The sequence below is a fragment of the Adelges cooleyi genome, unplaced genomic scaffold, assembly GCF_023614345.1.
Source record: "Adelges cooleyi isolate 19-005CV unplaced genomic scaffold, UGA_ACOO_1.1 ACOO_flye_CR_arks_rails_tigmint_CR_PRNA_247, whole genome shotgun sequence".
NCBI classification, from domain to species: domain Eukaryota; kingdom Metazoa; phylum Arthropoda; class Insecta; order Hemiptera; family Adelgidae; genus Adelges; species Adelges cooleyi.
In genome coordinates this window covers 12,909,944-12,927,250 of record NW_026095912.1, presented here as the reverse complement: position 1 = coordinate 12,927,250, position 17,307 = coordinate 12,909,944, and the positions used below count along the sequence as shown (strand labels likewise).

At 29.4% G+C, this 17,307-nt stretch overlaps 2 protein-coding genes across 2 annotated transcripts; one reads left to right on the top strand and one right to left on the bottom strand.

The window, feature by feature from the left end:
- Positions 1–1,455: 1,455 nt before the first annotated feature.
- On the bottom strand, positions 1,456–5,200 carry LOC126836476 (RNA transcription, translation and transport factor protein). The gene is made up of 5 exons (XM_050569937.1): positions 4,890–5,200; positions 3,147–3,371; positions 2,982–3,077; positions 1,817–1,977; positions 1,456–1,738 (listed from the first exon to the last, which is right to left on the bottom strand). The coding sequence occupies exons 1-5, from the start codon at positions 4,954–4,956 to the stop codon at positions 1,532–1,534; spliced, it is 756 nt and encodes a 251-aa protein (XP_050425894.1). The 5' UTR covers positions 4,957–5,200; the 3' UTR covers positions 1,456–1,531.
- Positions 5,201–7,520: 2,320 nt separating this feature from the next.
- On the top strand, positions 7,521–16,411 carry LOC126836764 (glycerophosphocholine phosphodiesterase GPCPD1). The gene is made up of 17 exons (XM_050570395.1): positions 7,521–7,734; positions 8,867–9,131; positions 10,030–10,205; positions 10,635–10,783; positions 10,855–10,998; positions 11,111–11,218; positions 11,291–11,450; positions 11,530–11,671; positions 12,300–12,531; positions 12,613–12,771; positions 13,166–13,296; positions 13,368–13,503; positions 13,633–13,793; positions 13,880–14,021; positions 14,099–14,226; positions 14,346–14,408; positions 16,079–16,411. The coding sequence occupies exons 2-17, from the start codon at positions 8,881–8,883 to the stop codon at positions 16,089–16,091; spliced, it is 2,295 nt and encodes a 764-aa protein (XP_050426352.1). The 5' UTR covers positions 7,521–7,734; positions 8,867–8,880; the 3' UTR covers positions 16,092–16,411.
- Positions 16,412–17,307: the final 896 nt, after the last annotated feature.

Genomic DNA, 17,307 nt, shown 5'->3' with positions numbered 1-17,307 from the left:
TTTTCACAAAACAAGGAACTCACAGCTTAATATTATTAAAACCCATATGAAACAAAAACCAATTGCTTAAATTATAATAACAGTATATTTGTTATTGGAAAAGTGTTTTATACCATTTTTTTTTTTTATAACATGTTCTTACATCTAACAAAATTAACAAAACAAACCGCACACACACAACCAAGAATTTGTAGAAAATAAGACTAGTCTTGAAAGACGGGCAACAAAATTACACATAAATGTTTGCCGTTCAAGTGCGTAGAGATTTTAAAACAGTGTACCTAGTAATAGCTTAAGCTTAATAAAGCAGGACAAACCATTTAATATTATGTTGTTTTTTTTATTATTTCCTAAACATCAATATGCACCATCGCCATCATGGCCATCAACTGTATTGGCTATTTTATTGTTCACGGATGAGAAAACAATTTTTAGATATTTCTTAAGGTACATTTTTATTTAAGCTATCCATCGAACAATTGATGCAATGCGTAGAAAAGTTAATGAGGGCACATTTTTACACAACGGTACTTGTACACAGAAAAATCCCCTAAGTATATAGAAGAATAACACTTATATCCTATCACATCAACCGTTTCATGTGTTACTACACGAGGGCTGCGATACTCAACCACGGTAAATTATACAATGAACATGATCTCAATAAACCTGTAACGTTGTTTCAGTTCTTATGCAAGAACATTGTTCGACTCAAACTTCATATTATGTAATGATTGTAAACAAATTGCAGCCCACAAAATTGTTTTACCTTCTGCAAGCCATGTATCTGCTATGTTTACTGGGCCTTTTAAAGAAAGAAATGAAAATAACATTCATATAAATAAAATGCGTTATGAAATTTTAGATTTGATGGTCAAAATTGCATTTACTTGTATTATATGAATATGTTATTGCAAATGCAATGCGTAGATAAGTTAACGAGGGCACAGTTTTAAACAACGGTACTTCTACACAGGAAAATCCTCCAAGTGTACAATATAGTAGGACAAATTACTACATACAAATCGTCGAAGAAAATAATTTGCATAAACCAAACCCCCTAAGTATACAGAAGAACAACATTTCTACCCTATCACGGCAACCAAGACAAAACATCAGTACCAGAAAACAAAAAGATGTCGTTAACATTGTGTGTTTCGTATGTGGTTTGGTTTAGCAACTGCATTTTTTTTCGAATGATAGCAGAAATGTTACTGCTCTCTAAGCTATGTAAGAATGTTGTCATTTACCTATTGCTTATTTTGAGGCAACAAGATGGTAATCATAAAATCATGTATAAAATAGGTTCACACATTTGAAAATCACTTAACTTAATTTAAAAAAAATAATAATAATTAAACCTCTATCTGACTTACATCAATATTAGTTGAATAGTATCATTTTAATTATTAACTCACAGCTTATTATTAAATATAATAATGAACAATCCATTCGTAAGAATAAACACGACAGGAAGAAGGTATATTTTGTAGGCATGAAAAACTACTTATACTTCTACATAACTTGCTATTCAATAACCAACTTTGCCGAGTTTAGTATCAGTTTTTGGATTGGACGTGATTTGTTGCATGGATACGATACATTCGTTGATGCAAGTTTGTAAGTCGCGTAACCTGTGTACCTGTACAAGTCTTAGAACCTTCAAAGCTTGTTCGACCGCTGGATTACTTGATTTGTTTTTGAATGTTTTAACTAATTCCAAGGGGAAAGCTTCGCCCTGTAATAAGTAAAATTACTGTTGTTGATATTATCTGCGTAAAACTAACATTTAACTACTTTATTAATCTGTACCTACCTTTGGAAGAACAGATAACGGATCCTTTATGCATTCTTCATTTAACCTCTTAGCTATCAACGTGCGAATAGCTTCCAAGGTAACAATGTGATCTGGATGTTTAGATATATTTAATATATCTGCAAGACTTTCAACGCCTTCTTTGAATTCACAGCTATTAACTGCAAATGAAAAAAAAAATATTACTAAAATTAAATTTTAAAAATTGTTAGTGCCTGTTGTTATTAAATGATTGTGGTGAACCCATGTGGCCATTAGAACCATGTCTTAAGAGACATGGTTCTAATGTTGGCACTAAGGTGCCAACATTTTTGCAACCACTTTTGGTTTAAACAGCTTGTTAGTATAGTTTTATAAATATATAGATAGTAGTAGGTTTTAATCTTTAGTCAATCAGTTTTTTTTTTTTTATTACCTAGTTTAATTTTTTAGGTTTTTATTTGGCGTTTCATAAACTTTTTTTGGTTTGCCTTATGCACACAAGTGTAATAATAATTCTTAATAGATTTAACTGTTTATAAAAAGTAATGAATAATATAAGCAATAAGATAATGTTCATGAACGGCGTAGATAATAAATAAAAAATAGTTTATTTTTAACTCAATTTTTTACTAATAAAATTAAAAAAATAATTTAACAATAAGCTCAAATAATAGAAAGCAAATAAATAATAATTCATTTACTTCAGAAAAATGTTGAAAACAAATTTTGAATTTTTGTATATTATACTATAAAAATAGATGTTATAGTTTTCTTAAAAAAAAATAAGTGACTATGAATGATTAGAGAGGTTCTAAGTTAAATTTTTAGTCAATAATTGGAAGGATTTTTAGAAGATCTTAAATACTTTTTAAGTATTTTTTTACAATACTACTATTGTATCATTTAGTTATATTTTATTAAGTTATAATAATATAGCGTGATTTTTAGCGAGGAAAATTCATGGTAGGTTTGGTTGGGTAATATTAAACAATCTCAATCTTTATCAATTAAAATAAACTTAAAAAAAAATCTTTTATTAATACATTAGATACTTTATGGTGATTTATTATTAATTTAAGGGATACGATCAAAACTAAAAACAGTTCATCCTGAAATTATTTGAAATTAATCAATAAGTTCATTATGCACGAATGGGTTCGTGAAACTATTATTTTATACGTACCGTCGAGATTGTCTATGGGATTATTAGACGGTATTATCATTGGAACATCCGTGGAAGTCTCAAGGGCCAATTTTGACTTTTCGTCATACTTGACTTCTATATAAAAAAAAAAATACAAATTAGCAAATAGTTCAAACATTAAATAATTACCAAACATGAACTTACTGTCTTTGTTATATTCTTTTCTAATGGCCGTACCCAATAGCCACTCAATATGGTTCAATATTTCATCACTGCTTATTGGGCTGGAACATAATGTACAGTAGCTTTTGAACGCCTCATTCCAAGTGGGAGAATTAGTTTTTTTCAAATCCGCCCGTTCTTTGGGCTTATACAAACACAACTTATTCTCCTCTAACCAAACTACCAGTCGACGTAAGCACTTTTCATCTAAAACGAATAAAAACATTCCAATATTAATTTGTAGTTATTATAACTGGTAAAGACATAGGTATTGTTAGTTACGTTTCCCTCGAGCTTGGACTTATTGAGGTTCCGTCATATAATAATCAACAGCTATACAAAAACCTCTTTAGGTAAGTCATATTTTTTATTTTCTAATACCTTGATAGCTCGAAAAACCTTAGTAAGTCGAAAGCTTGATAGTTCTAAAGAAAAATACGTTTCCCTAGTACTTCGACTTATTAGGGTTCCACTGTATTGATTTAAAAAAAAAATATATACCAATCAAATTTTATTCAACTACTGAAGTAAAATATATATTATCATGTCTTATATTTGATCATTAAGGACCTAATAATAAAATAATTTTTTTTTTTTTTAGCAAGAGGGGATTACATTACGGCCTTGGAAATTTGGGGTCTTAAGTGTCTAGGATCTACGAATAGCTTAATCATCCAAGGGTGTCCTGTAAAATAAGTTTGCTTTTTTAATAATGAGAATTTCCAAATTTGATTTGAAACCTTTACTAGTGACGAGGATTTTTATAACTCATTCAATTATTATGGCTGTACCTCAAGTTATTGGGTAAAATCAAACAAATTTGTATACAAAAGATTCTACAACAAAAACATACTAACTATAATCAATGTTTTGTGTTAACTGATAAGAATGCAATTGCTACAAGAATAATCAGACCGCCACGAGATACCAGATGTCACTAGTTAAGGGTTAAGACCAAATTTATGGTAGCTCCTAATCGTTTTATTTGATTTTTTCTGATCACACTTAAGTCATAGCCAAAAAAACTTGTTTCACTAGATAACTGTGTTCACTCGTTATTTAGTCACAACAACCTACGACAACGCGATAGGCAGTAAGAGCTCACTAATACAGTGTAAGTGTCTTTGTACGCCTACGGGCTATGGCAGACGACTCGAATCCCCAGAGAAAAAAAAGATTACCTATAGGATATGAAAATATTACCTATGATCTAACAAACCTCTTCAAAAATAAAAATAAATTTCACATTTGTAGGAAAAACATTACACCTATCCTATGGCGTTGATTGCATCAATATTAAATGACTTAACAGTCAAAAACCTCAAGACGTATTTTATTTATTGTGGGTCACGGATATTTTCAATACAACTCCAGTTATGAGACATATCTAAGTAAAAAAATAAACCTAATACTGCTACTTGTAGCGTTCATTATCCTAACGAGTTTTAACTGGTCCAAACAATATATTCATGTCCAGTGTTTACTCAAAGTATTAACTTTAGTTAAATTAGATTAAGCTATTGAAATGTTCAATGATGAACAATCTTCAATGAGAAAAAATATGCGCACTCACGTATATGGGCTTATTTTTTAGGCTATAACTCAAAAACTAAGAGTGACTACAAAAACCTGAAAACGCCATCGTTTTCAGCACATTAATACACAATTTTACCTTAAACCCAACAACGATTATAATATCCGATTAATTGACCAAGCCTAACCTACCACTTTCGTCGAACGTGCTGATCCCGGGGTAATCGATGGCTTTTAGCTTGGCAGACAACTTTGCCATTTGTAATGTTGTTGCAGAGAATTAATTTAACAAATATCGAATTAAGTTTTTACGTTAAGTACTGGCCACTGTTCGAGATAACAACAAAGCGCGTTTCACGATATGCACAGCTCGCAATAAACGTACAAATATTTTATTGGCATTTTAATTTTGCAAAATAAAAAAAGGGACTACCGACTATAGCATCGAATACAGCTGAAAAGTGACAAACATACAAACGGGTGCCGGACAACAACAGATTATACGTTATAATAATATTATTGTTTACGTCTCTTCAGAAAGTGAGGTTAGATTAGGGTGCGTTCTACAAGGCGTCGTAGTAAGCGGTAATATTGTTGTTTGCTCAGCGTTCACACAGAGTCAAAATAAAAAAATCGCGCCGCCTTTTGAAATTCGATTACTACGATTCTAAAACCCTTCTTCGCGGTTCACCGCGAGCGAGATATAATTGTAAAAAAACCCCCAATACATCTATAAGCTGATATTATATTACTGTAGCGGTCATTGTCGTAATGAGTTTCAGCTGGGCCGGATAATACATATTTTCTATCCAGTGTTTACTCAATAAATTAACCATAGTTGTAGATTACATTAAAGCGTTGAAATGTTCAATGAGAAACAAATCTCGGATTAATCGACGAGGCTTTTAACTTGGCAGGCATTTTTAATGTTGATACAGAATTAATTAAATAAATACCAATAGAATCTAAATGACAACGTACACGGTACGCACTATGCACATAAACGTGCAAATATTGGAATTGCATTTTTGCAAACAAAAAAAATATGACAGACTACCGACGCACTACTGCCGACCGTGAGTGAATTATATTTATTTGTAATATTTTATTAATACATTAGCTATTAAATGACACGAAAATCTATTGTTTTAAAAAAACCTTAAAAAAAATGAATAAATATTAATTTTGTGTCTCGAGAATGTCCTTTAAAATCCATTAAAACGTGTGGCCGACAATAATGGCAAACATAGATCTAAGTATGTAAGTAGTGTGGGAAAATCAACTTTACTAAAAAAACAATTTTATTTCAACCACAAATACCGAAATATATTTTTTCTCCTTTTAAATGTCAATAAGTGACTAATTGAACGCAAAACAAAATGTATTAATGATATATTGCTATTGTTTACACACCTAATAGATATTAGATACAATTTAACACAAGAACTATCTTGTTTCATTCAGAATTTGTGGTTTTCAGAAACAACCCTCCTATTTATTTGTAAATTGTGTTATATTGTACTCGAGATGAAAATAAGTAAATTATTATTATTATTTAAGTACAACTTACAATATAGGTACACATATGACATATTATAACAATTGATAAAATTAAAAAACCTATGACCAAACCACTACCAAATGAATACCTGTTAGCTTTGTTTTTATGTACAACTTATCTTTATTGGTGTAACTACAAGCTCTACAAAATAATATTGTGGTAATTAATTGGTAATATTTTCCAGGGGGAACACTAACATATTTAAGTCACGTCACACCACAAAAGAGGGAATACTTAGAACGTGTTCTTCGTTTGCATAATGTTTTAAATTCTTGTTTTTTTTTATTATCATACACAAACTAACCAGAGCAATAATAGTGAATGGCAGCCAAATGTGATTCAGTTGTGTGCAGAAGTACATATAATAACGACAGACCTTATAAGGTCTGTAAGCACAACAAAAATTGTCGAGTTCCTACGAATTGCGTTTATAATACAATTACCATACCATTGTATTGTTATTGTTATTATTCGTCTGCGTGGGAATCATTTATTGTAGCAACTGTTTTTTTTTTTTTTAATAAATAAAATGTCTTGGGCGTGAGATTGCGTCGTTTAAGATAAGAGTTAACTTGTAACATTTTAGCTTTGACTTGCGTATTTTAAATCTATAGGCTCGCATTAGAGTAAGTATAATTTAAACAAATTGGGTTTATAAATGATAGCAAAAGAGATAATTTTTTTAAAATTTTTTATAAAGAGGCTTTTGACATAATATTAACTGTCTAACACGGGCATACTAAATTGACGGTTACGAATTGTGTTTATATAGTTACTATAGTATCAGATATATATATAAGACTATGTTTTTTTTTTTTGTAAATCATTATTGTGTGTGTGTGTGTGTGTGTGGGACCGGTGTTTGTTTAAAGTCAAATAAAAGGTATGCGGCGTGGGATTGCGTCGCGCCGTCCGGCTCTGTTCGATAAGAGTTTATTTGTTGTACAATACATATTTGTTTTTATACTGATGACGTTACCTAGACGTGTTGACTTTACGATTTCGTTTTTTATACTCAACTTTGCCACTCGACAGCGTTTCTATATCGAGCAAAACGACTATAATATTGATAATTGTTTTTATGTTTTTTTTTTTATCGATGGCGTTACGGCAACAGCTGCTCTCTGCTATAGCTGGTGTTGGAGGTAGACTTTACGATTTCGGTTTATTCAACTCACCTTCGCCACACGACAGACCCGATACGGCCACTGTTATCATTCGCTGCTGGTGGAATTTGATAATGCTTACATTACTGATTACGGACAAAGATCCGTGGCTTGCAATTTGCATAATGCATATTGCAGTATTGCATTGTGTAGTTCGTTGATTCGCGTGTCACTGCGGACACAATACTAAACAAAATGTTTCAATATTATTTTAAATAATCTAATGCACAGGTAGATAGTTCCTGCTTCTTTCAACATTCTCAAACTCGCTCATCTTCGTATTATTGAACCAGCGGATTATCAATTATAGGTAAGTGTTTCAAAATAAATTTAGGCAAACGAAATGGTTAAGCCCCAAAAATAAAAAAAATAATTTAAACACCCTGTATGGCCTTTTGACTAGGCTCTTGGGGTTAGGTGCATTCCGTCTTGTTTATACACTAATTTCTCTAGCCGTCTATTTGTCTGTGTATTAAAAAAAAAAAAAAATTATACCTGCTTACAATAATAGATCAACACCATTCACAGACAGAACATGTTAACCCCGTTGTGTTTGACGTGTACCCTTTTTAGTGTATATTATTTTTATAAGATGTGTTACGAAGCATAATAAAAAATGTTGTGAATAATGTCTTCATGGCCTTTTTTTTTTTTTTGTACGTTAGTCAAAATTATTACTTGTAATACACAACATTTATAAGTGATGTCAAACAAGTAAAAACATAAAATTTAAATTTTACCATGTATTTTTTACAAGTGCTATTCACTATCATTAATTATGATTAGTGTTGAATAGTGTTTGTTACATTATAAATGGTTTTCAACTGAATGTTGTTTTAAAAAAAATAACATCAGACTATACTTATTGTTCATAAAACTGACGGAAATTTTAATAGTGTTCTCACAATTTAATTATTCTTATACTTTACTCGATTCAGAAACTAGAAATTAGAATGTTGTGTTCTCAATTTTGTATGTAGTTAATAAAATAGTGGTTTTTTTTTGTTTATACATCGTAACAACAAATCATTTTATAGCAACTAAGACTCGTTACTACTATGATAACTTGTACTATATTGTTGATAGGAATTATTTTAAAATGTTATTTATCTTGGCCATGAAGAGTTATTATATATTTAATGTTGTGCTCTTGACAAATAGGTAATAGATTAGATTAGCTTTCTAAAGCCACATTAAATTATTTACCAAGGCCGTAACATACTTTGTACAAATTAAGTTCTATCAAACCATTGGTTTTTTTTTAAGACAAGTAATTGAACGTATAACAGATTAGTTTCAGTAAGTATTATTGTTTGTTGGCCTTTAATAATCTGGCACAGTCTAGCGTAGTTTGTATAGATAAAAAAACATAGCTATTCTTATATTTGTATATTAACTTAATTGTTTATAAAATATTTATTTAAGTTTTTATTCGTTCACAGAATATTATTTCAACATGCAACAGTGGTGGGATAACGATGGGTCGAGTGATGAAGACCTCGAACGTCTAAAATCTAAAGACACAAGAGAATCCGATAATAGTGCCAATAAAATTGGCTCATTGAAAGAAAATACATTTACTGTCGAAGCGGAGACAACTGTTGGTCAACAAATATGCGTGTCTGGCAACTGTGACGCTTTAGGTAACTGGAGTGTAAACGAAGCAGTTGTGCTAACTAATACACAAATGACTCGAGAACGAAACAAGTAAGATATTTTTAAATAAAAAAATATTCAATCATCATATAATTCATTATTAAATCTTTAATACTAGTTAGAAAAACTTGTCATTGAATTTCTTTGATTTTCATTGCTTGTTAATATGTATTGTGTTCTTTTTTAAAGTGATTCATAATAATGCTTATTATATAGTTTTTATATCTAATTTTACAGTAAAATAATAATCAATAATTCCTAAATAATCATAACAGTCAGACAAAGTTTCGATTTTCAAAACTAATTATTAATAACAACCTAAAAAAATGTATTTTAAAAATTATATTTATACTAAACTATTTTAAAATTAATGTTTTTGGGCTGAATACACAAAAAAAAAGAAATGTACGTCAGCATTATCATTTTGGTATAACTTTTTACGGTAAATTTATTGTGAAATATGTGATTATGATACTTTGATGGAAACTAAACAACGTGTCCACAGTATACATTTGTTCATCGTTACAGCCAAAAAATATAATATCCATGCTTCAATGTTTTTAATGTTTTAAAAATTTATTCAACTTTTTTTGTTTCATTTCATCTAACTTCATTTTGTTTTTTTTTTTTGGTGTGATTACATTTAATTAGATTATTGGTCTAAAATTTATATTCTATATAAATTGATCAACAAAACCGAAAGAAAAGGTTGTTTTAAGCTCATGTTTTTGAACTGTAGATTTTATTTAAGAACAGGATTCACATTTTCCCTACTGTAAAATATTGCACTGTTTTATTTTTTCTATACTAGATAATGTAGTTATTAATCACTTGAAAACCATTTTATAGGTACATACACGACGCAGATAAAATTAGATGGTCAACTTCTGACTTAAAACCTGTTACCGTATTAACTATTGAAAATATTATGTGTTGGTGTGTTTTATAGTCGTACTCATTACATATGGACTGGGAAAGTAGATTTACCTACAGACAAACAAGTACTATTCCGGTACTTTGTCGCTTATATTTTAGAGCCCGACGGTGTTAATATAAAGAAAAGAAATGTTTTAGTTCACTCGTGGGAATCGCATTACGAACCTAGAGTTGTACCATGTAACGATGGTATGTTAGTTGAAAACAGAGCTCGTGGTTTTCAACCCTTTTAAAAATAAAGTATATTGTCATTTTATTTGTATGATATGATAAATCATGCCAGTGCAATTCACCTTTTCTTTTTTTCATTAACAAATTTTCAAAATATCTGGTTGCACCACAATGGGAGGAACCAGAGTTTAGCTTGTCAAAAATTATAGTGCTTTTATTAGTCTTAACATTTTTTAATTATATTTTTGACTAGCTAGAATTATGGTTCCTCTCTCAGAACTCACCAATAATACTTAGTCGTATTAAGTTCATATTAACTTCAAAATACCGTACCTGCAAGAGCTAGGGTTGAAAACCGCTGTGTTGGACGAGGAAATATCATACATTCAAGTATACACAACAATAACATGAATATATTGTTTAAATTTGTTTAATTATTTTTTTTAGAAGCCCAAGGAACTAGTTGTGATTTATACGGCATACGAGATGGAAGCAAACAAGTCAATCGAGGATTTTTGACTAAAGAATATGCAATACAATTCAAACTGTACAATTATCCGATCAGATTTTGGAAGTCAAAGTTGGAAAATCAATTGGTACTATTATAAAACACATTTAAAGGGAACCCACAGTTTTTACAATTATTATAATGTTTCTAATTTAACAGGACTTGGTGTGCGTTAAAGTTACACCCGTACAGTTGTCGAAACTTCCACCAGAGTCTGGCGATGCGTCTCCAAGTAATTTGTTGAGCGAAGATTTGAGTTCGCGAGGATCAAACGCATTCGGATGGCCGTTTGTAGAGGTTACGGTAAGCGTTAAATTTCTACTTATTATCTTAAATTATAAATACATATTTTACTTTAAATCAAATAAGTGTGTACATTTTTTTTTTACTAATGTTTTGACTAATTATCTGTTAGAACATACCTGGTGACTATAGCTTCCAGTTGCAAAAACAATTTGGTACTCTTTTGAAAAAAGATACTTTACATATTTATCAAACTAAAGTCCATAACTTTGCTCAAACGGTATGTACACTTTTGGTTTCGATTATTAATTTTTTAAAGATTTAGTACAAAAATACATTGACAATTTTTTAGGGATATCTTTTCGATATTTATCTTCAAAAAGAAAGTTTCGAACAGCCGCCGTATCATGTCGGTTTCACTTATGTACTACCGAATAGTATGAAACACAGTACAGGAGTAATAATAGCACCTATTACGAGCATTCGCCATCAACCTATTGGTGAACTCAAAAGTAATACTGTTTAACTTTTTGCTTCAACTAACCTAGGTACAGACTTCAGCTTACATAATTAGTTGCTTTTTTTCCACAGTCGACTATTTCATCGTAAAGCCGTCAAAAAATATCGTTTGCACAATGGAAAAAGTCAAAACCATCGATTGGAAAAGTTCATACGATCCGTTGGACATTGGCCATAGAGGATCTGGTTCGACCTTTAAAAAACTTATATCCGAGTGAGTAGAATTAAATTAGGTTCAATTATCCCAATAGGTTTCTTACAATAGTAGACAGATTTTTTTTCAATATAAATCGGTAATGGTTTGGGCTTTAATGACTCCTAAAATTATTGAACTCTCATTATCAATCTTAAGAATTTTCTCCATAACGTCTAAATTTTCTTTTCAAATCGCCTCCAAAGTTGTAAAAAAAAAAAAACTGGTATGTGATATTTCAATTCCGTTTTTGTTCGCTTAAGAAATTTTCTAAAATTTCTTCCAAATTAACTTATTAAATTGTTTTATTTACCAAATTCAAAAAACGATCATAGAATTACTGTTTATCTTTAATACAACAAAATTATCAATTTCAAAATTTTGAAGTTGAAGCTAGATTTGGATTTAGTGAAAAAATACTATGTAATTGATTTGATTAAATAAGCTTTGTTTGTATTAACCCGCTTGCTTCAATTACTCGACAAAAAGGAAAAAATCTCATGTTGTTAATCTCTAGTTTTCAACATTACTATGTTTATTATTTCTCTTATAATAAACTTATGACAGACCATAGGAAAGATAATTCTTAATAATTAGTTAGTTTATTAAACAAAACTTTTTTTTTTTAATGAATTAATTTTTTTTTCAGCTGTTCGAATATACGTGAAAATACGATTGCGTCTTTGAGAGAAGCAGCTAATAAAGGTGCAGATTTCGTTGAATTTGATGTGCAACTAACTAATGATTTGGTGCCAATTATATATCACGACTTTAAAGTGTCGATGGCTACTAGATCGAAAACGGATATTTTGGCAGAAGACGTTGAAATGATTCAAGTACCTTTAAAACAGTTTTCTTTTGAACAACTTCAGCGATTAAAGGTACTTATGAATAAAAATAATCACCAGTCTATTCTTTTTATTATTAATATTTAACAAGCGACAATACAATTTCTAAAATAGATCTACCACGTCAAAGAACCTTACAGTTTATCCAAAGGTCATTTCTTAAACGATACGCGAAACGACTATCAACCTTTTCCAAAACTTGAAAAAGCGTTCACCAATGTAGACGTCAACGTCGGCTTTAACGTAGAGTTAAAATGGACCATGGAGTTACAGGTAATTAACTGTTGTTAATTTTTTATATATTGATTAATAGATAGATCAATAGATTAATCTAAAATGACAAAAGTGAATAAAATACATGTGTTACCATTTCATCAATTTCCAGTTCAAAAATCTGTGGTGACACTTTATTAAGGAAAACCATTTTAAACACTATTTACTGTCAATAAAATGTCAATTTATATTTATATTGAATAGTTTTTATCATCCATAGTACCGTATCGAAGCGTTTATTTAATCAGTTATAATTCTTGAAAGCTTTTAACAACTTTGGCTCCTCTATCTACCATCATCACTGTGTCACCTGATTCCACTGTGATGGCTTTTTTTATGTTACGCGTTAAAAACAGAAAAAAAGTATATGAATTTATTAACATTGTTCTCCTAGGACGGATCGTATGAACTTGAAAATCCATTCGATATGAATTTATTTGTCGACAAAATTCTGCAAACCACTTTTGAACACGCAAATACCCGAAGCATAGTGTTTTCTTGTTTTCATCCTGACGTTTGCACAATGTAAATTTAAATTATATTTTTAATATTGAAATTTTACTCTACTTTACAACATTTGGTTAACACACTTACAGGCTCAGAATGAAGCAAAACAAATATCCCGTTATGTTCTTAACACAAGGCGTGACCAAACGGTACCCTTCGTACGAAGATCCTCGGTGCCATACTATACAATCGGCTGTATACCACGCTGCGTGTCACGACTTAATGGTGAGTCTTGTGTATTTTTTAATTTATTATATTATCTTTATGAAATTCAACGACTCTTTCGTGTCAAAAATACTCAAAGTAAGAAGCATCATTGAAAATAAACTAACATATGTACATTAACTATTTCAGGGAATCAATGTGCATTCAGAGGATTTATTGCGCGACCCTTCTCAAATAAGTATGGTTAAAAAAACTGGATTAGCGTTGTTTTGCTGGGGCGATGATAACAACTGTAAAGATGTGGTAAACGAGTTCAAAAGACTAGGCGTAAACGCTATAATATACGACAAGTAAGGGTTTGAATATTATATTTTACAATTACTGTTCATTTAATTAGCTATTAGTTGTTTCAATGTTATTTTTTTGTGTCATACAGGTTGGACAAGAGTGAATTTAAAAAATCCAAGTGCTCTTCGGATAAGCCGACCTTTTTTATCACGGAAGACTGTTGTGATCAAAATTTACTGTTTATTAAAAAGGACGAAGTGTCTACACTACAAATGAGCGAAGTGGAACAGGTAAATCTAATAAAAATGAATCATGTGTGTTGATGTTAAACGGATCGACCGCAGTAAAATTCTATACACTTTGACAGAACGATAAAAACAAATACGTTATGGACATTGGGAAAAATGGCTTTAAAAATCAATGTGCGTCCACTATTTCCTTATGGAACGAAGAATGTAACGGAAATCTTAAAAATGCCGCTTCGAAAATACAAAGGTATGAGAATGGGTGTTAAATTTTTCACTGCCGAGCCTAAGCTTTGAAAGATTTAAAACTAAAAATCAATTGAAGGTGTATTTATATTAGATAAATCATGTAGAATAATTTTTACACAGGTTTGACAACGATGAAGGAGCGCAAGAAAATCACGTAATGCCATCATCGTCAAAAAAATTAAAGTACGCCAAAAAGTATTATCGTGTGAAAGATAAATAAACACTTTTGATTTTTTACGTTTACTTACACAACACAAAATATTAATCGTATGACTAGTAGACACAAGTATATTTTAGCGTGTGTGAACGCCGACTTGTTAACGGGGATTGTAACCGTTCTGATCGGGTTTTGACAAAATAGATTTCGATTATATATATATACATACTGATATGTTTAACTGGTCCCTTGTAATTAGTTGATTTTATTTTTTTAACACCAAGTTAAGAATATAACTGGAGAAGGTGATCTCTACAATGACCGATCCGACCTATCGCAAAAGCTCGAAAGAAAACATCTAATTATCATTTCTAATCAAATTTTACCAGGATTTTAAGGGTTGTAGTAAAACAATTGGAAACAGCCGTTACACAATGGGAGGAATCATCTTCTTTTAGCTGGCCCAAAAGTAGAAAATTTTAGTATCGTAATTACTGATTATAACCATTATTATTTGTTATCACATACCTGATGATGATAAATATATCAATGTAGTATATAGTAATCATTAAGTACTGAGCAGATAATATTATTATAGGTATAAGGCTCATTCTGGTTGTAAAATTCAATGCAAGCACAGTTGCACGTGCATTTGTGTTTTAAATTTTAGTTATTTAGCTATTTTTGTTGTAAAAATAATATATATATTTTTTTTTTCTAAAATGGATCGATATATAGTACCGAGTAAGTGTTTTCATTTGTATTAATATTATTTATTGGAATGTAAAAAATAGGCATATATTATATATCATGTAATTACAGAAATTCTACTTTATTTAAATATAAGTAAGAAGATTTCTGGAAGGGCTCTTGGGGGTTACCATAATTATTATTTTTTACACAATTATGTATACTTACTAATACTATATCAGAAAGTTGCTCAAATTTCCCTTTATTTTTAATTACTAATTCACTATTTAAATTAATAGCCATTTTTTAAATTATTTTCTTATATGTAGATAAAATTGACATTGAAAGATCAACTTAAAAATCGTTTTTAATTGGAAGTTTTATAAATTGGTGTCATATAATTCAATAAAATGTATTTTAAGCATTTTTAATAATTTGTTTAAACATATAACAACATTTCTTCAACTTTTTCAAACATTTTTAAACATTATGTTACTAGACTAAATAAATTTTGACTTCTGGTATTTTTTCTTGTGCACAATTATATTATTGACCAGCTAAAAGTTTAATTCCTCTCACTGTGCGTTACTGTTATAAGTAATCTCAATCTACAAAACCCTTTAAATTGAAAACAATTTATGTTATAATTTTTTTTTTTTTGTCATTTTGAGTAGTTTTTGGGTTTGAAATGGAACGTTGATTAAACTATAACAAGGTTTAAATTTGTTTATGTTAAAAATACTGTAAATTAAATTTAACATAGACGTATATTTTGAACACTTTATTTAAAAACTTAAAAAGCAATAAAAAAAAATCGAATACTCGATTACAAATAAAACGTTAAAAACATTTCTCCAACAGTTAACTGTTAATTGTCTAAAACAAAACTTCTGTAAAGTAATAATTCTGACTACATAATATATTTGTCTACTATTAATTATTGTATGAACCTTTTCAGCTAACAACTTTATATTAATCTAATCATATTAATATACATATATTTCAGGTCTGATGAATGATCGCGTTTTGCCAAATAAATCTTTGAAGACTTTCTCTACATACATATTTAAATAATCAAAAAATATTTGGGGCTTAATTTTTATTACACATCTTTTAGGGTACGGTTTTTTACCCACTAAAGATCACTAATAATCTTATTTATTTTTGGCTGTTATTTATTTTATATTCATAGCTCATATTAAATTTATATTTTATATAATAAAGAATTAGGCTATATTTGGCTGTTGAATTAACTACGTTAGGTTGTTGATTGTGATGTTAAATTAATTAGTAATTAATGTAAACTTAAATATCTTCCCCAGATTATTATTTATATAATTATGTATTAAAAAAAATAATGGATTTTTTTTTTTGGTTTGGTAAAAACAATAAACAATGTGAAATGAAGAGTTATTATGATTAATACACCAACTGAATTACAAACGACAAATTTACTTTAGAGACTTTATTTATTTATTTATTTTTTTTTGTTACAGATAATAATTTTTGAGCTCTATCGTTGCTTTGGTTTACTGAATGTATTATTAAATACTAATTTTAATTAATTACTTCTATGTTTTATGGTAAATTTTTGGACCAAACCTAAATTAAGTGTTGAAATTGGAAATCTTTAAACTTTTGTCATAGTAATTTAAAAAAATTGCTCATGTTAATGGAAAAATATAATAAATAAAAGTCTAATATTTATACTATGTCCTATTACAATTTTACACGACTTAAATCTGCAATCATTTGTCTTATTATTTACCCTTAAAAGAACTTCGGGCCGGCTTTTTTTTCGGTATAGTTGTTTTTTGTCTGATATTTTACATTTTAAACTTTAAAAGTTCACTTTAATTTAACAGTAACGAAAAGTCTCAGTACTTTCTTCTTTGCGCATAAACAAAAATAAAAACAATGCTACACTAATTCTGAGGTTAGGTCTGAATTATTCACTAAAGAAAGTAGAATAAAAAACAATTTTTTTTTGTCTTAAATAACTTAACTCCCAACATTAATTAAAAATATTTATCAACTTTTAACATCTTTGTTTTTTATTTGGTTAAAAACAAAAATCGTTCGAAAAACGCCCTAAAATGTGTCTATATAATGTATCGTTTTTTTCTTGCTAAAATTTCGAAAGCATTTTATTATAGTTCATTTTAGTATTTAAAGTGACAATTATTATAAACAAAAAATTACATTAGTTTTCTCAGCCCGGAGAATGTTGTTTTA